Source organism: Hipposideros armiger, unplaced genomic scaffold, assembly GCF_001890085.2.
Source record: "Hipposideros armiger isolate ML-2016 unplaced genomic scaffold, ASM189008v1 scaffold_9, whole genome shotgun sequence".
Classification (NCBI taxonomy): domain Eukaryota; kingdom Metazoa; phylum Chordata; class Mammalia; order Chiroptera; family Hipposideridae; genus Hipposideros; species Hipposideros armiger.
Window position 1 is genome coordinate 5,658,122 of NW_017731359.1, and position 18,989 is coordinate 5,677,110.

An 18,989-nucleotide genomic window follows, 5' to 3' on the forward strand; every position below is an offset into this window, starting at 1 on the left:
GGACCCAAGACCAAGCTACAGCTTCACACATGACCACGAGGGGGCGTAAACACACTGCGGTAAACACCTGAGCGTCTTACTCCCCGGAGCTGGTAGAGGGAGGGAGGGAAGAAGGGTGTGTGTGTGTGTGTGTGTGTGTGTGTGTGTGTGTGTGTGTGTGTGTGTGTCCCTCCACAGTGCTTAACACCAGGAACTGACACTGTCAGTGGTNGTGTGTGTGTGTGTGTGTGTGTGTGTGTGTGTGTGTGTGTGTGTGTGTGTCCCTCCACAGTGCTTAACACCAGGAACTGACACTGTCAGTGGTGGGGAGGCCGGCTAATACCTTTTAAGGGACCTAGAGAGTGGTGGCTTGGGCTTGGCTCTAAGGTAGGCCAGTCCTGGTTCCAGCAACTCCTGCTATGTGATCTGGAGCAAGCATCTTAATTGATCTGATCCTCAGTATTTCATCTGCAAAATAGAGATAAGAATGGTACCCATCTCAAAAGGTCTTGGGTCTAATTAAAAAGGTGAATCCATGGATTGTGTTCACTGGTGGGTCATGTCGCAGGCACATGGAGCATGTTCTCAGGGGCACCAACGGAAGGTGCTTTAAAATAATTTAATATTCTATTAAAATAAAAAGATAATAGAGAAATCAGAACTGTTTATGTTCTTTATAGTTATCTGTCAGTTTAGTATTATTTTGATATTTAATTACAAATGTGAGGGCCCCATAGTGTGTGGCTTCTGTGGATTTTTAGTCCATGGAAGTTCTCACAGGGGCTGTGGTTGACAGGACCCCCACTGTCTATTGTCTGTGCAGGGTCCAGGAAAGTGTAGGTCCTGGTGGCATCCTCTGGGCAGGAGTTGGGTAATAGGCAGCAAGGTCCAAATAAGGTCCCCAATCCTCTATCTCCAGAGACCAGCCTGCTACCGCAGGAGTTGGCCACAAGAAAGCCCCACCTTAGAGCCTCCCACCAGTGCTGTCATCTGGGACTCCACTTCCTTCAGGCCATGCTCAACCCTCTACCTTGTACCTTCTTCAGGTGCCCCTCCCTATGGTTCTCTGACCCCTAGATGGCTTCCCCTCTCATCCCGTTGACTTGTGATACCACCGAAAGAGCATTTGGGGAGTCTGGGGGTGGTTGTCACATGGTTGGGGAGACCCTAGGGATGCCAGGTGTCCTACAGGGCAGTTTCACACAACAAGGATTGTCTGAGTCTTGCTCCATCTTCGAAGGTCTCACCTGGATGTTCAGGCAGGTGAAGAAACTGTTTATCTTCATTTGAGCCTACAACCTTGTTTTGTTTGACATGCAAACACAAAGTAACACTTGCACAGTTTTAGTATATAGCAAATTATTGTACTTTGTGTTCTTTTGGAATTTTATAAAGAGTTGTTTGTCCTCTAGGAAAATCATACCATGAAGGTAACAATATTCATATTCCTCTGTCCAGATGCATTTGTAGCTGCCATGTTATGGGGCTTCTGAATATGGATACAAATATTCGAAGAACTCATCACATCTTTAGTGTCCTTGTGCCTCAGCATTTACATACTGATACATGTATTACTTTATTAAAAATTACCTATTTGTATATGTAAGTATATTTTATTGTATATTATAAATGGCTGTCCTTTATATTACAATTAAGGCATTAAATTGATTTTTTGGAATTATGCGTATAGATAAATTATGCTTTCTTTAATTTTCACTGAAGGCTCATAATGGGAGGTATTGCATTTATTATTATAAAAAATTGGCTCTGAGAATCTCACATACATAATATGAGCAAAAAAAAAAAAGCCAGAAACTAAGGAGGTTTCTGAAATAAATGATTTCACTTATTTGAAGTTCAAAACCAGACAAATGTGATTTACACTATTAGAAGTGAGAATGGTGGTTACTTTGGGGAGGTGGGAGCTTGATGAAGAAGACATGGTGGGTTTGCAGGGTTCTGAAAATGTACTTTTGCTGACCTGGGTTGTGGTTTCACAAGTGTGTTCAGGTTGTGAAATTTCATTGAGTATATGTATTTTTCTGTATATATGTTATGCTTCAGTTAAAAAGCCTCTAAACCTGACACCCTACAAAATATTTACAACATTATTAACTATTGTACTGTGTTGTACAGCTGAAACTAATTCTAAAAAATGTGTATTCCATAATAAAAAATAATTTAAAAAATCACCAAAAAGCCTCTAAACCAAAAAGCAAAGTTAACATCACCAGTAATGAAACAAATTAACATTGTGTGCCTGAAGACAACACAGGATCACTTTTATGATATTCCTACAAAAAGTTCATAACCTGAATCTCTTCATGAGGAAACATTTGACAAACCCAACTGAGGGACATCCTGCTACCTAACTGGCCTGCTCTCTCCAACCATGTCAATGTCGTGAAAGACAAAGATGGAGGAACTATCAGAGAAAAGAAGGCTACAGGGGCTGGACAACTGAATGCAATGCCTGACTTGGGAATTTGGGGGGATTACAAAAGACATTATGGGGACAATTAACAAAATCTGAATAAGGTATGTTGATGTATGTAACAATGTTAATTTCCTGATTTTGGTTCTTTATTTCTGATTTTGATTGGTTGTGTTACAGCGTGTCCTTGTTTTTAGGAAAAACCACTGAAGTATTTAGGGGAAAGAGAGTATCATGGCTGCAACTTATTCTCAGTTAAAAAAATGTATATATCGATATATGAAGAGAGAGAGAGAGAGAGAGAAAGAGAGAGAGAGAGAGAGAGAGAGAGAGAACAAATGTGATAAAATGGGGTGTCTGGGTGACCAGTCTGTGGACATTCATTGTGTTATTTTTTTCCATTGTTGCATAAGTCTGAAATTATGCTAAAGTAAAAAGGCTTTGGGGTAAGGGGCTCTGGGTCTTATAGTGGAACCCTAACTGTTGGCTGTTCCTTTCTCTGTTCCCACGGCAACAACCCCAGTTCTACCACATGTCAGTGTAAAGTGGGGAAGAAAAAGAAGGAACCAAAGCCTGACATTTCCTGGCATTAGCCAAAGGCACTAAGGGTCCATCTTTAGGGGTTTTAGCTTATAGCAAGGGCTCAGTGAATTGGCTGAGTTGGGTGAGCTTTTGACTGCTGCCAGACACCTGAGTTTCTTTCCTCAGCATGACATCTGACCTTACGGGACTCTGGAATGGAGGCAGGCGCCTCAACAACTGTAGAGCTGGCTGCTGCTGCTCTGACCTGAGCCCCCAGGAGATGCCAGAGCCAGTGCTAGCGCCAGTTAAAGCAGCCCTCCACCCCAACCCGGGTCAAAGGACTCATGCGAGCAGCTCTGCACCTAGCAGAACTGAGTTCCACAGGGTGAGGAGCTCCCCTTCAGGTCCCCACTACTTTCAACAGAAACCACAGGCTTCTGGGTTTAGTGTTGGGGCTAGAGTTTCAAAGGCTGGGCTGCCCCCCAAATATCTTTTTAGCTCACCTGGCTCCTGCCTGAAATTATACCATTAAAGCTCTGTTCTCCTAGGAGAGAAAGCATTTCCAAGCACCAGTTTCTCCTAAAGTACAGACATTGCTGTTGTATGGGTCATAGTTCATGGACTTGGTTATGTGAAATACATGGAATGTCTTTATTTTCTGTAAACCAGTTAAATCTAGCACAGAGCCCTCATTACATTGTGCTGGTAGAAAATTCAGCCCAGGTATTCTCCTTCACATTGATGGGCAAAGATCTGGGGGTCTTGGGAGGATCTTGCAGTCACCTGTTCCTGCCAGCTTTAGCCCAGCACCATGGCCCCTTTCAGCTTAGGGGGCACATGAGGTGACCCACATCCTGAGATCCAGAGCTGTCTGCCTCAAGCTCAGTCACAACCTGACTCCGCTTCTGGGAAATCTGCTTTCTCTCCTCCCTAAAGTCCTACTTTTTGTCCCTTGGGCCTCTCACAGACCCATTTTATAGATGTGGAAACGGATACCAAGACAAGGGGTCGTACAGCAGATTGAAAAGGAGGTGATAAAATCATTGCCCCCGCACCCCCATAAGGTGTTACCAACTGTGGGCATTTGCATTTTATCTAGGACTATGTCTTAACTGAGCCCTGATGCTCAAATGGCAGGATTTCAGGCTCCATGACAGGCAAGTAGGAAGTTATTCGATATAAGGGTCTTTTTGATCTATAAGGCTCTCCTGATGAGTGAAGAGCATTGGACCAGGAGTCATGAATCCTGGGTCTCCCACCAACTCACTTTGGCAAACTCTGTTCCCCTCTTTGTGCCTCAATTGTTCTATCTGTAGAATGGGGTCAGACCAGGAATTCTCTCAGCTTGGATGCTCCAGGGTTCCCGGGCAGCTTATTGATTCCTGTTGTGGCTTCCTCTAGCTGAAACAATTGTAACCCCCAAAACCTACTCCTGAACATTCAGGAGCAGCAGCTGCAGCAAGGACCCACTTTCCAGTTCCCCGGAGGCCTGGGTAACTGGAGAGACAGGGCAATGTGCCCTCTGGAGATATCTGTGCCCAGAGCACGAGCTGAGAGAGGAGGAGGAGGAGGAGGAGAAAGAGCCTCTTCCTGAAAACCTGAGGGTCCCCTGGGAGCCCAATTGACACTGGGGCCCCTGTGTCCCCATGTCTTTCCCATAATACCTGCCCTAAGAGAGCAACTCAGTGGGAATAAAGAGCCACCTGTTTACCCTGTCACATACCTGAAGACAAAAACATTTGGGTTGCAGCTGGAGAGATTTAGGTTAGACTCACAGACAGCCAAGCCAGGAACTGCTAGGGCCCAGGCATGAATCCATTCTGGGGGACCAAGGCGGGGCAGTAGGAGGAGCTGATGAATTGTACCTGCTAGAATTTGCCTGTGTTGAGAGGTGGATTCGGGCCAAAGCAATGCCTAGTGCTTTCTGAGCCGCAGAGAAGATCCTCTTCTTTCAATCCGGAAGGACCTCAGCCCCTGCTCTAGACTTCCAGTGGCTCCTCATGGCCCCTGGATGGAAAGGTAAACATCTGCCTCGCATTTGAGGCCTCCAGGACCTGGAGACCCCTATGTCCCCAGCCACACATCTCCTGTTTGTTGATACATGCCCGGGGGGTGGGGTGGGGGGGTGGGATAGGCCTTCTTCCTCTCTGTCTGGTAAATGTTCACAGGAGCTGCTGAGGATGCCAACTATAGTTGACCCTTGAACAATGCGGGGGTTGAGGGTACTGACCCACTGTGCAGTCCAAAATTTGCGTGTAACTTTTGACTCCCCTGAAACTTAACTACTAATAGCCTACTGTTGACCAGAAGCCTTACTGATAACATAAATAGTTGATTAACATATATTTTATATGTTATATGTATTATATACTGTTTTCTTACAATATAGTAAACTAAAGAAAAAATGTTACTAAGAAAATCAGAAGGAAAATACATTTACAGTATTTATTGAAAAATATCTGCATATAAGTAGACCCATATAGCTCCAACCCATGTAGTTCAAGGGTCAACCATAATTTGCTCTGGGCCCCTCTTCCAGGAAGCCCTCCCAGACTAATCAAGTCTCTTCAACCAAGCCAGGACCCTTCTCAGGGATACTGTTGCCTTCCCCAACTCTTGACAGCCTCTTATGGTCAGCTCCTTGCTGAGGTCTTGGCCTTTCTCCTAGAGGAACAGCAAAGGTCCTGCAAGGGTGGCCTGGGCAGGGTCAGCCAGGCTGGAGTAAGGTGGGGGTTAAGGGGGTTTCCTGGTGGAGAATGGAGGGAGCCAAGTTGGCATCAAGTGTTCTGAGACTGCCCTGGAAGACAGAGTCTTGGAGCAGATCTGATTTACTCCTGCCACCACCTTGCCTGGCTACAGGCCAAGCCAGAGGGCCTGCATGGAAACCTTGCAGCAGATGACCCTGCAAAGGGAGACATCCATTTCCAGCTGCACTATCCAATATGGTAGCCACTGGCTACATGCGCACTTGGGCACTAGAGATGTGGTTAGCCTGAGTTAAGATGTGCTGTAAGTATAAAACACACACTGGATTTCAAAATTTAACACAAAAAATGTAAAATATTTTGTTAATGTTTTTATATTGATGACATTAAAATGATAATATATTTTGGATGAGTTAAATAAAATATATTATTCAAATTAAATATACTTGTTTCTTTTTACCTTTTAAAATAGAGCTACTAGAAAATTTTAAATTATGTATGTGACTCACATGACTCAATTTTCATTTTACAGAGGAGGACACAAGCTCTGGGGGGCTTGAGTGATATGTGGTGCAAAGACCAGGTGTGAAAGCCAGTGCATCTGCCCTGGAGTTTGTGAGCAAAGAAGACACCGAAAGGGATGCATTTCCCAGGCCCTGCCTCTGGCTGCAGGACGAATACCAGAATCTTCCATGCTCAAAGAGTCACATTCCCCACTCTGCTCAGATCTTTTTTTTTTTTAAAGATTTTATTGGGGAACTGGGGGAGGGGAACAGTGTTGGGGAATTGGGGAAGGGACCAGCCAAGTTGTTGTTCTTCAATCTTCGTTGTGGAGGGTGCCAGTCGCTATCTGGCTTCCCGTCGGCAGCTCGTGGCTTCTAAGCTCAAGGTGCTGTGTTCAATCTTAGTTGCAGGTGGACATAGCCACCATCCCATGCGGGAGTCGAACCTGGCAGCCTTGTTGTTAAGAGTGCACTCTCTATCCACTGAGCCATCCGGGCGGCAGCTCAGCTCAAGGTGCCGAGTTCAGTCTTAGTTGCGGGTGAGCATAGCCCACCATCGAGCAGGCAATCTTGTTGTTACACCAGCTGAGCCATCCTGCCACCTGTTGGCAGCTCAGCGACAGCTCAGCTCGGGCACAGCGTCACTGGCCCATGTGGGAATCGAACTGGCGGCCCTGTTGCTCAGAGCTCGTGCTCTTAAGCCAACTCTTAACCAACTGAGACACTCGGCTGGCCCTCCCCTCAGAATCTTGATGAACCAGCAATATATTTTTGCCTTTAAGGGTGGGTTCAGAGTTGATGCTATGATCTATGGACATGGAAGTCTCCCCAAGATGTCCAGGCTGGGCAGGTACTGTTATCTGATCTCCTTCCCCACCCCCAGGCCAGTTCCAGCTGTAGCTGACAGGCCCAATCAGCTTGGACGTCAGTGTGGCCCCCTTCCAGGTGTCAACTCTTTCAGTAACTTTGTTAGGTTATCTTGCAACCGTTACCTCAGACCCATCTCTGTCCCTGACCCCAACCCTTGCTCAGGCCACAGACCACTCTCTCTATGGATGAGTGCCTTGGCAGGTGGGTGTCCCTGGCCAGCCATAAGGGGAGCCCCCTGCTCAGCACTCTGCAGCAGCGGCAGCTGTAGAGGTAACCATCGGGTTGGGAGCAAGTCTTCTGCAGGCCAAGCTCTGGGGGGGCTGAGTCTACACAGTCACCTCATCATCAGAGGCCCACCCCAGAGAGGGGAGACTCGCTGTGGGGTCCAGGGCCTGCTCCTCCAGGAGATTCTTTGGGGTACAGACTGGGCATGCTGTGACCACTGGCCTGGGCCACCAGCCCAGGTCTCTTTCAGAGCCACATTGGCTCCCCAGAGAGGGCCTGTCTGGGATCTCGGGAAGCAAGCAGAGCCCGTCTTGTTTTGAGTGCTTCACATGTGCCCAGCGTCACTTCCAGGAGGCAGTCTTGGCTCAGATGAGGATTCAGGATCCAGTCCTGGGTCTCTTGAGGTCAGGTTTGCTGGAGGCATTTGGGCACGAGCTGGTGCATCCCATTTAGATGTAATAGGGTCAAATCTTGGGGTGTGAGTATAACATAAAGTGGCTACTTTTTGGTTTTAAAATAGTTTTAAATTTAAAAAATGAATTAAAGGAAAGGATTTTGGGAGTGAGGATTCTTGGCAGCCTTGGGATAATTATTATAAAACCAGCTCCCATTTCTCAAGTCCTCTGTGGTGCCACCATCCCCAAGAGGGGCTGGCCAAGGTCCCTGGCAGGACCAGCAGCATCAGGCCTGTTGTGTGACCTCCACGTGGCCACCAACATGCTCATCCTTCCCTCCCTTGGGTCAGGTGGCTCTGGCATAGAGCAGGAGAGTTATCAAACAGATACAGGTTCAAATCCTGCTCTGCCACTTGCCCAGCCTCATCATCCTCATCTGTAAAATGAGAGTAATGACAGTTCTTGGATCATAGAGAGAGAGCCAGACATCTGCCCCAGGCCCTTCGCCTGCCTTCAGAGGCAGCATTACCAACATTACATCCCTGCTGCCATCTGCTCCCAAGCTGAGTAAATACTGTCTTTCAGGCACCACCCTTCTCACCAGCACCTGAAACATGAAGGTAGAAAATGGCCCCCGCATCAGACCAGGAGTGTGGGCAGGGACAAAACTGTCCTCCAGCCATCCTAGGCCTCCTCTCTTACCTACCACCTTGAGTTAAGATGCTCCAAAGCAGCCCCCCACCCTTCACATCCCTTCTCAGCTCAGATCCCAACATTCTACGGCTTCCTCGTTCTCCTCTCCAGTAGCCTGAAACTGCTGTGTGCCCACCCTGGTCAGCAACTCCCCAGGGTTCCCAGTTCACGTGGAGACCCCACTTTCCACCCAGGGGCACAACCCAGACTCCCCTGTCCCTCACAGATAGCCAAATGCTGTCTTTAGGGCTCCATCTCCTAAATCTCTCATCCAGCCCCCTGCTCTCCATCTCCACTGCCCTGTTGCCTTTCTCCTAGCCACTTCACCACCTCCTCCCAGTTGCCATTCCTGCCTGCCCATCTATACTCCACAGGGATCTTACCCCTTTGCACATCTGGCCCTACCTCGCCTTTACCCCAGATCCCATAGGACTCCCCATTAGCCTTGGGAGAGAGTCCCAGGCTCTCCCTCAGGGCTCCACTCCTATCGGTCCTTTTCAGCTCCACAAACACTCTGGGCTCTCTCTCACCTCTGAGCTTGCACACCTGCTCTTCCCTTGGCTTCAAACATAGTCCCTTCTCCCTGCCTTGAATACTGGCTGGAATTTAGTTTCTTCACCAGACGAGGTAGCCTCCTCCTTTTCTCTGCCCCTACAGCCCTCTATATAACCCTCACCTACTCAGTATCCATGTTCCTCCCAACATACTGTGCTTGACTCATCACCAGCTCCTCCCTAATGTTTAGAACAGAACTTGACATAGCACAGGCACTCAATGTGTATTTGTTGCATGGATGAATGAATTTATTAATCATTGCACAGATGGACTGTCATGTAGGTAGCTTTGGTGGCTGGGTGGGAATGAGGGGAGATACTACATAAGCTGCAGGCAGTGCCTGCTCATGGCAGCTGGTGGCTGGAGGGAGAAGGCCATGTTATCTCCAGCAGGCTGGGTGCTGATTTTAATGGACTGGCAGTGATGTTCGTGCATGGTGGAGGCCTGCAGAAGAGGTAATGCTGAGAGGGCAGCTCTGCCCACCTCTAATTATTGCTTGAGTCTTTCTAACAATGCCAGCTGCCTGCCCCAGAGGGCTCAGTCTCGTCCATCACAGTGTGAGATCAGGGTGGGGTTGCTGCTACTGCCAGTGGGGAAGACAAAAGGAGGTTCCCAGGGGCCTTTGGGTCTTGGAGAGCAGAGGCAGTCCCAGGCTTGGACCACGCTCAGCTCCTGTCCTTCCTGTCCCCAGGGCAGTTGAAGGGTATCCTCAGATTCAGGATCCCATCAAGAAGCGTCCAGGGTGGCCAAGGAACAAGCCAGCTGTAGGAGGGGGTTCATAGCACCCCCAGGCAGGGAGCTTCATATGGTTTGGTGTCTGCTGAGGTGGAAGCCCTTGGGAAGATGGTGCCCTAGTGGCTGGCTGGGCAGGCAGGCAGCTTAGGCCCAGAAGGAGGCCTTGACCACACGGCCCTTTAGTGGCTGTGGCGGCCGGAAGTTGTTCACCATGTGGATCCTCTCATCTTCCTCTGAGGTGAAATGCAGGCTACGGAACTTCTCCATCTTGAGAAGGCAGAAGAGTTACTCAGGGTAGAATGGGGTGCTGTGGTCCTCTCTGATCCCAGACACGTCACCTGGCATACCCCACCCAGCTTGCTCTGCCTCTCCCTCCTCTTGGCCCTAGGGTTTGTCCCCAGTCCTCCCCTCTCATTCTCTCTTTGGGACCCCAATGTCAGTTATTTACTGACTAAAGGGCCTCTGAACCTGGACCCTGCTTCATCTAGTTCCAGTTCCAATCCTGTCAGGCTTATCAGCAAACACGGCATTCAGGTTCTAACACAGTAGGCGTGATCCCAGGATCCAGGGGTTTCCCCTCCCACCTGTGTCTAGGTCCTGATGACCATCAATCAAGCTAACTCCCATCTAAAAATCTAAATGTTTATTAGCAAAAGCCAGGAGCCTTGATGGTGGGACCACAGGCTGTGAGTTGCTGGTTGGAAGAGTCACATTGTCTGGGGTGGGTCCTGAGGGCAGCATCCCTCCACCTGAGGCTCCACCTGGAGGACTCACCTGTTTTTCAGAGATGCTGATGGGCTCCCGGAGCACGATCCAGGTGACGCTTTCGCTCAGTGGGGGCGTTGTCAGAGAGCCCGGGTAGGTCCAGTAGTGCCGGAGGGCAGGCAGGAGGCACATGGGGTTGAAGCGGCAGAACTGGGCCTTGGTGCCCTGGGGCAGGGTAGGGGAACCCAGAAATCAGCATATACCTCCCACTAGGACCAGACCAGCAGCCTCCCTACCCATTTCTGTCAGCGGGATCTAGGCTTCTCCTTGGCTCATTGATGCAAATTGTGGGCAAATGTCTGTGATCCCAGATGCCATCTCCCAGCCGGGGCCGGGCCCTGTTCACCCATTTGCTTGTATGTAAAAGCTGAAGCTCCGGGAGCTCTTTGGCCATCATGTCCTCTCCCGTGCCTTCAGCGGCCCTTAGTGGCATTGCCTGTTGGACGACCATTAACAAATGTGACAAGCATCATATCAATCCTATACCCACCCAGTCTGCATGCTGGGCTCTCCATGGGGCCACTGACCCTGTTGAAAAGGAATCAGGTGCAGGATAGTGCAGACGCTGACCTGCAACCTTCATCTCAGTGAGGGTTTGCTGCCAGAATGGAAGAGTGAATGGGTGCACTCTGTGATCTAGCCTCTTGCTCCCTCCCCACCAGGCTCTGGGTCAGAGGCATGGACCCCTGGTCTCACCTTAAACCGAACCATGTAGAGTGCATCTGTCAGACGGTTCATGCTGGGGTGCTCATCCCCCGTCTGTCAGGGAGACGGTAGTATGAGCCCAGCACCACTGTGTTCTGGAACTATGGGCAGTACCAGACCTCCCATAACCCTTCTTGTGCTGGGTAACCTCCTCACCTCCAAGAAGACACCAACCACAGCCAGGCCATCAGGTGCTGAGGCTGCCTCCCCGAAGGTGCTGTACTTCCTGGCATTCCAGTGAACCAGGTGCAGCTGCATGGGTAACAACAGGCCAGGCTAGTGCTTAGCGCCTCCCAGGGGCCATGGGAGCTCAGAGCCAGGCTCCCCTCTCTCCCACCTGACTCTTGGCCCCTCTGCAGGGGGGGCGGGGCACGCTGTCAAACCTAGTTCCTAAGGTTCCTGAGTGGCCCTGGGGAGCCCCCAAAGGGCACAGAGTGTATCCACCTTGCTCTGGGCCTAACCCTTTCTTGAGCCCCAGGGGACCAAAGAGGAATCTGGCTCAGGCCCTGCCCTCCATGAACTAACTGTGAAATAGATAATGGCCATCCAGTGTGACACTCCCTGAGGAGGAGGCACCTGCAGTTGAGTCCAAAGAATAATTAGGGGTTATCAGATGGAACACTGGGAGACAGGTATTCCAGACAGAGAGAACAACATGGGCAAAAGCCTGGAGGTATAAAAGGGCCAGGTGTGGGCAGGTGGTTCACCATCTGCAGGCCAGCATGAGGAGAGGTTGGGGCCTGGCAAGGCCAGTTCATACAGGGTCTTGAATGCTAAGCTCAGTCCTTAGGGGCTTGTTAGTGAGGATACGGTGGGACTGGATTTGCCCCTCAGAAAATTCCTTCTGGACATACAGACCAGGACAGCAGTGGGCAGAGATCAGGTGGAGGACCCTGTACTGGGGGTGGGTGGAGGGTGTCTCTGTCAAAGGCCCCTGGGTGCTCCTCCTCATTCCCTTCAGAGCCCCATTCCAGGCACCCACAAGCCGCTGACTGTCTAGTCTCCTACTCCTTCCCCAAGTAGTAAAAGGGTTCAGGTTGAGGAGGACACTTACCTCACTGGGGAATGACTTGCCATCCACCGTGTGCTCTGAGCCCACGTTGTGCTTCTTGCCCCAGTGGAAATGGAACTGCTTGAGCCGGTAGGGCCCATCCAGGGGCCCCCCAGTCATCACTGCGGGTAGAAGTAGGGTGTGTAACAATCCGAGTAAGAGAACCCACACAGCCCAGCAGGTGGTAGTGCCAGGATCAGGGCAGTGCCCTGGAGGGGGATACATTTTTCATTTGGAAAATTGGTTGGGCTAATTGGCCTTGGGTCAGTCTCCACTCAATTCCCTAGACCCTTAGCTGGGCCAGGGCAGAAATTCTGATAGCCCGTGGGTAGCAGAAGAGTCTAGTACCAACAGAGTACATCTCTCCATCCTCCCCACTTCTGCCTCATTTCACATGGAAGATGGGATGTTGCCTCTCAGGCCCCCATTATCACTAACAATAGACCTCCCATGTCTGGAGCCCTGACCCAGGGTTGGAGCAGAAGGATTATTTTGTTTAGTCCCCATGAGGGACAGAACCTATTAGTATCTCTATTTTATAAAGGAGGAAACAGAGACACAGAGAGGGTAAAGCATTTGCCCAAGGTCACACAGCAAGGCACTGAGCTAAGCTATAAGCCTGCATTTCCTTTGTAAGTCCAGAGCTGAAGCCCCTAATCACCAGGATGTGCTGCCTCCCCAGGACCTGGTATTATCAAGAGGCCAGCTCCTGAGGGTCCCCACTTCGATGGCCAGGCCCAGGTACCTCAAATGCCCCTCCCCCATGGCCTTTTTGGTGGGTTCCACTTAGGCGGTCTGACAATTAAGTTCGTGAACTCATCCTAGAAAAAGTGCCACATACCTCGTTGCTGAATAGCACTATGATCACCTTCGAAGTACTCCCATTGGGAAGCTATGCACCGACACCAGAGCCTAGTCCACCCTTCAAAGCAATTTTGGAACTCTTTTTCTGGAATGGCCATCAGAGCTGTCGTCGTATTACCCTTGATGTCCTGAATGTCATCAAAATGTCTTCCTTTCAATATTTCCTTTATCTTCGGGTAAAGAAAGAAGTCATTGGGGGCCAGATCAGGTGAGTAGGAAGGGTGTTCCAATACGGTTATTTGTTTACTGGCTAAAAACTCCCTCACAGACAGTGCCCGTGTGAGCTGGTGTATTGTCGTGATGCAAGAGCCATGAATGGTTGGCGAAAAGTTCAGGTCGTCTAACTTTTTCACGCAGCCTTTTCAGCTCTTCCAAATAGTACACTTGGTTAACTGTTTGTCCGGGTGGTAGAAATTTATAATGAATAATCCCTCTGATATAAAAAAAAAGGTTAGCAACATTGTTGCAACAAGTTCCCGAACTTAATTGTCAGACCTCATATGCTGTTTTTGTAACTTTCCTACCCTGGTATTCAGTGAGCTGGGGCCACACACAAGGCCTCCTGGGACTGATTGAATTTCTAGCTGAAAGGGATCTGGCAGTGGAGAAAGCTCCGGCCAGGCCTGAATGTGAGCCCATAGATCAGGTGACAACCCTAGGCTCAGAGTTCCACTAGCCCCCTTCAGGATGGGTGACCAGGGCAGGGCCTTGACTCCTGTGGGCCCCTTGAGGAGGAGGATGACAGGACAGTCCAGAGGCCCCTCCTTGCTGCCCTGCCTTATCTGAGAAGCAGGGCCTTTAGCAGGCTGAACTCCCTGATACAGCCTGTGGGTGCCCACCCCTGCCCTACCTGGGACTCTAGAGTGAAGCGTCTCAGTGAGTGAACTCCCTCCCTAACTCTTTTGAGCTTGGCTCCTTTAACCTCCTCCTTTCGTCCTGACCATAGAACACACTGCTATTCACTGTGCACATGCTATGTATTCAGCACTCCGTAGGCATCAACCCTCACAGAGACCTTGAGGGGGCCTCATTGTTACCCTTGTTGGATAATATGGGACTGAAGCTCAGAAAGGTAGGTATCCTGCCCAAGGTGACATAGCTGGTGAATGGCAGAGCCCCAACTATCTCACTCCTGAGTACAACTTCTTTCCACTGGCTCCCTGCCCCCTCAGGCCTGGGCACTCTGGTACAGGAGGGAACCCTAGCCAGGTCTGAAAGTGAGCCTCTGGATCAGTGGTCCGGAGACATGACCCGTTGGGCCCTCCCCCAACAACAGTGGCCCTCACTGAGCTACTGATGTCTGAATTGAACCCTCACTGCCCTCTGAAGGCTGTTTATAAGGTACGGCTATATGAAAACTGTTCCTTTATAAACTCATCTAGGGTCATCAAGAGCCCCATGTCCCTCCCCTAAGCTCTAGAAAAGCTCTAAGCTTTTCTTAGAATTCAGTACCAGGAAATACTGTGTCTCTCCTCTGAGGATCTGCAGGATTTCCTCCCTTCTGCAACAGAACTATAATTGATCCTCTCCCTTTTTTCCTAGCCCACCAAGGAACTCAGGGCTAAGCAACTAAGATGACTCCTATCTAGCTTCCCTCCACTTCTCTGCCCTTTGATTTTTCTATTTGAAACATAAGTTCCCGTCAGTACTTTTATTATGTGTGTGGGGGTGGGGGGTGAGGGTGGTGAGGGGGGGGGCAGAGTTCCAGTCACTTCCTTACACAAGAAACTCTATCAGGTTTCCTCCTTGCCCCACTCCACCCCTCACAGGCCTGATCATAAGGATATAATCCCTTCATTGAAGAGCACTTCTGAGGCCTCTGCCTAGGAGTTTATCATGAAAGAACCTGGACTTTAATCCCAGGGCAAAGAGACATTGGAAAAAGAGTGCCCCAATTTCCTGCTGGCTTCTCTCTGGCCCAAGATGGTTGGAATCTTGAAGTTGTATGTTGACTGGAGAGAAGATCTTTGGAGCTAGACGAGGCTGTTTTGGGCTTTCCCCAGCTCACTGAGTCTCTACTTGCTCATCTTAGAGGTGGGTTCTTGAGAGGAATAAAAGCTGCCTATGACCTTAGCAAGGGGCCTGGCACTCAAAACATTTTAGCTTCCTTCTCTCTTTGCTGGGATTAGCCAGATTGCACAGAGAAGAGTCTTTGGCCTTAGGCTACACAGCAGGTCAATGATGGGGCAGCATGAAAACAAACCTGACCTAAAGCACTAAACGGAAGAGAAGGAAGGGAAATAGCATTTCTTGAGCTTCTGAGCATCTGCTGTATGCCAGCCATATGAACATCACTTTAGGTTTTTTATTTTTCCTCTCTATGATCCAAGGGAGCAAAACAAGGCCTTATTACTCCTATTTTATGCCTAAGGAGCCTGAGGCTCAGCTCATGGCTTCATAGCTGGTGAGAGATGGAGCTCTCCTTTCATGCTGCCCTTCCTGAGCCTGCCCAAAACAGGGTTAGGACCCCAGTTGGAGGGCTGCCAGGGTCTGTCAGGGACCACTTACCAGACCGATCATCGCTGTCATTGAAGTCCACCTGGACAGAGTGGCCATTGTTGGCAATGCTGAGGGACGTGCAGCCCTCATAGGAAAGCTTCAGTGGCTTCAGTCTGGGTGAGAACAGTGCCTTGCTGGATACAATATTGATTGGTGATTGGCGGTCTCCCCGGGCAATGGGATACAGTTTGTGCCACTGTGAGGGGCCTGTAGGTAGGGATAGAGCAAGGATTCAGGCCAGCCCAGATCTCTGGGCTGCAGGCTAGGGGCACCTGTGGGGGATGGTCACCCTGGTATCTTTTCAGACAGCCCCTGCTTGGGGAACTGTGCAGCCTGGAGCTCCAATCCCAGCTCTGCCACTTCCCTTCTGTTTCAGCCTCCCTTTACTTGTCTGCAAAATGGCCTCACTAAACCTTACTACCTGGAGCTGATAGGAGGCCCAGAGAGGTAATGTATGGAAGGGAGCATAATACAGCCATGGGCTCAGGGGCGGTTCTGGGGCAGTGAGTTCTCTTCAACAGCTAATACATGCTCAGAGAGGCCCACAGGCATCTGAAGTCCCTGACCTGACCCTACTGGGTATCTGGTCTCTTCCTGCACCTTGGCCATGTTTGTGTTGTTGTTTGTGATAGTAAAACAAAAGCTCCCATTGTCCTGGCTTTGGCTCTGTGACATGCATCTGTTCCTCACAACCACTTTGTGAAGTAGAAACCAGCTTGATCCCCATTTCACAGATGAGGGAACTGAGGGTCACTCATGCATGGGCACACACATACATTTGGGCACTGGTATAAACACAGCATGTGCATATGCTGCCTCCAGCTCTCCAGGCATACTCCTACAGCTCCATAGAGATTTTCATGTGTGTGCACATGTGCACAGTGACTTGTATTCACTGGGCCCAGAACAGCCAGGCAGGCCCAGCAACACATGTGTACACACACACACACACACACACACACACACACACACCTGCATACACACCCACTGGCGCCCACCACCTGCCTCCTAGAGGCTCCATCTACAGAGAGAGGCTCAGCATCTCCCTGGGGTACATCCTGAGATGCAGCCTATTTTTAGAGCGATTGCCGGCTGGTGCTTCTCCCAGTTTTTTGGCTTCTTAAGTTTTCCTGAGAAAATAGCAGCAGGTTCCGACAGAGCCGTGTCCCCACTGGATGACTCAGAATCGTGACCCAGACTCACTGGGTTATTTTTGAAGTCCTGCGAGCATGCCAGCACCTCTATCCCCTGTCCTTCCCTCCCTCAGTGTCCCTGGACTTGATGATCTGGGTCTGGCTGGGTGAGGGACAGCAGTCTGAGGGTGGCTAGCCATGGGGCATGTACTATAGGATACTGGGGGCTCAGAGCTGGTGGCCAGGACTAACAAGAAGGCTAGAGTCAGGGGACTTTGACTTTCGGGGAAGCTTCCAAAAGCTGGCATGGAGAAGGTGCTGGGGGGGAAGATGATCTTCTATGGGTTCTGTCAACCTACCCTTTCTCCACTTCTCTCACCATCTCTGCCGATCTCTGTTGCTTTTTGTCTGAATGTGTCTTTCTAGCTTTTGCATGCTCTGATCTGGGGTTTTCCCCTCCAGAAGATGCTTTGTGTCCTTGGGATCCCAGAGGGGGCCAGAGAAACCACAGCACCTTTTGAACTCCCTCCTCCCGCCCATTGCAACCTCTTGACCCCCAGACTGTAGTCTAGGACCCTCCTTCCCCCTCACAGAGTGACAACCTCTCCACAGAGAAGTGGGGATGAGGAGTGTTTCCCCCACCAGCACTTTCCCTTCCAGCAAGTCCCACCTGCCTCCCCGAGTCTTCTCCTGGCAGCCTGGATCTTGGGTCCTCCTTGTTCACCTCAGGGAAAGGGGGAAACCCTTACTCCCACCCCCGCCCCAGCTTCATAAGAAACATCCCCAAAGGGAACTGACCTGTCCCAGACCCATACTCAAGCCATCTGGCTCTCACTTTCTGCCTCTTCTTCCTCCTCTGCATCCTCAGGAAACTGAGGCAGAATCGAGGAGCTATTTCCCTGGTCAGATGAGGAGGCTGGTGTGGGCCACGGGCTCCCATGCCTCACACTGGGACGTGTTCAGACACCCTGATTGATACATGCGTGCACCTCAAATGTCCCCTTGCCTTACGTACCTGTCGACAGGTAAGCTGGGACACCCGGCGGGGAAATCTCTGCCAGGGACACCGCGCCCTTGCCCAGCGGAGCCCGGCTCTCGGGAGGTCCCCGCACACACGCCGTGCGCGCTCCCCTCACAAGCACCCGCGCACAGCGCTGCGCCCCGACCGCCCGCGTTGCCCTGGGCCACCTTCATTCCCTGCTCCAGTCCGGGATGAGTGAGTGTCGCGACCCAGGTCAGAGAGAGCGCGGCCGTCAGGGGCTGCGCGGAGGAAGCGGCACAGCGCAGCTGGTGGCTGGGCCAGCTGGGGCGCAGCGCGGACTTTGAGCCAGGAGCGGGGGAGCCAGGGCTCGGGCCCCGCAGGTGGGCCTGGTTTTGGGGGCTGGATGGGAAGGGGGGGACGTCCAGGTCTGGCCTGAAGGGTGGGGAACTTGCGCGTCCGGGAAACCCGGCCGTGCGCAAGGGTCGGGAACGAGTCTCAGCGGATCGGTGCCGGCCGGGGTCTGCGCCTACCGTCGTTTTGGCCGTAGCCCCAGCCGTGGTGGCCCGTCATGCCGCTGCTGTCCCCTCAGCCGTGCACCTGCGGGCTCGGCTCAGTTCCGCTCGCTCCGGCTGCAGCTCCGGCCCCGCTTGCTGCTGCGGAGCAGCCTCTTAAAGCGGCGGCGGGCGGGAGGAGCAGTTCCCGGGAGACCCGCCCCCACCTCCACGCAGGGCAAGAGAGGCCGGCCCTACCCGGCCCCCATCCGCAGGCCAATTGAGCCCGGAGTGGAGATGCGGGGGTCGGGGGGATGTAAACTTCTCCCCGCACCCACTCCTGCCCAGGCTGGACGACTCTCCCTCCTTTTTTCCAACACGTGTACAGGCTCTGGAACACGAGAAACCGCTCCTGTTGAGGGCTGCCCAGTTTCTCCACATACCCTCCCCTTCCAGGCTTCTCCCTGAGCAGTAAATCCCACCACCCGGGACCTCGGCTCTGGGCCCTTTGTCCTCTGGGATTGGAGAGTCCCCTTTAAACTGCAAGTTGGACTGACCATCAAGTGTCCAGAACCGGAGATTCCCTGTTTGCCAGACGCTGTGGCAGGTGCTGGGCGGAGCTTTGGGCTCGTCCTGTTACCTAACTCTCTCAGCTTTCCTACAACATTGGGTGGTACTGCCATTATCCCTCTTTCACAGAGTAGGGGAATGAGGTCTAGAGAAGTGAAATTACTTGCCTTAGGCCATCTAGCCAGTTTAGCTCATTCCAGACACTGTGCTCTTTACTATTTCCCCTTTGTGCTGGGGGCAAGGGAGTCCTGTAGGTGTGGGGGTCTAGGAGCCCTAGTGGAGGGGAAGGGCAGGAGTGACAAGCCAAACCCCT

The 18,989-nt window shown here is 51.1% G+C and overlaps 1 protein-coding gene across 4 annotated transcripts; it reads right to left on the reverse strand.

Annotated features, from left to right (window-relative positions):
• Positions 1-4,526: 4,526 nt before the first annotated feature.
• Positions 4,527-18,373, reverse strand: CA7 (carbonic anhydrase 7). 4 transcript variants are annotated; one of them, XM_019653532.1, is made up of 7 exons: positions 18,146-18,336; positions 15,510-15,707; positions 12,141-12,259; positions 11,243-11,338; positions 11,078-11,140; positions 10,391-10,546; positions 4,527-4,942 (listed from the first exon to the last, which is right to left on the reverse strand). In XM_019653532.1, the coding sequence occupies exons 1-7, from the start codon at positions 18,183-18,185 to the stop codon at positions 4,934-4,936; spliced, it is 681 nt and encodes a 226-aa protein (XP_019509077.1). In that variant the 5' UTR covers positions 18,186-18,336; the 3' UTR covers positions 4,527-4,933. The 4 variants fall into 4 exon arrangements, with proteins under 4 accessions (XP_019509077.1, XP_019509069.1, XP_019509049.1 ...); XM_019653524.1 differs by lacking the exon at positions 4,527-4,942 and adding an exon at positions 6,820-8,069 and having other exon boundaries at positions 18,146-18,337; XM_019653504.1 differs by lacking the exon at positions 4,527-4,942 and adding an exon at positions 9,108-9,883 and having other exon boundaries at positions 18,146-18,333.
• Positions 18,374-18,989: the final 616 nt, after the last annotated feature.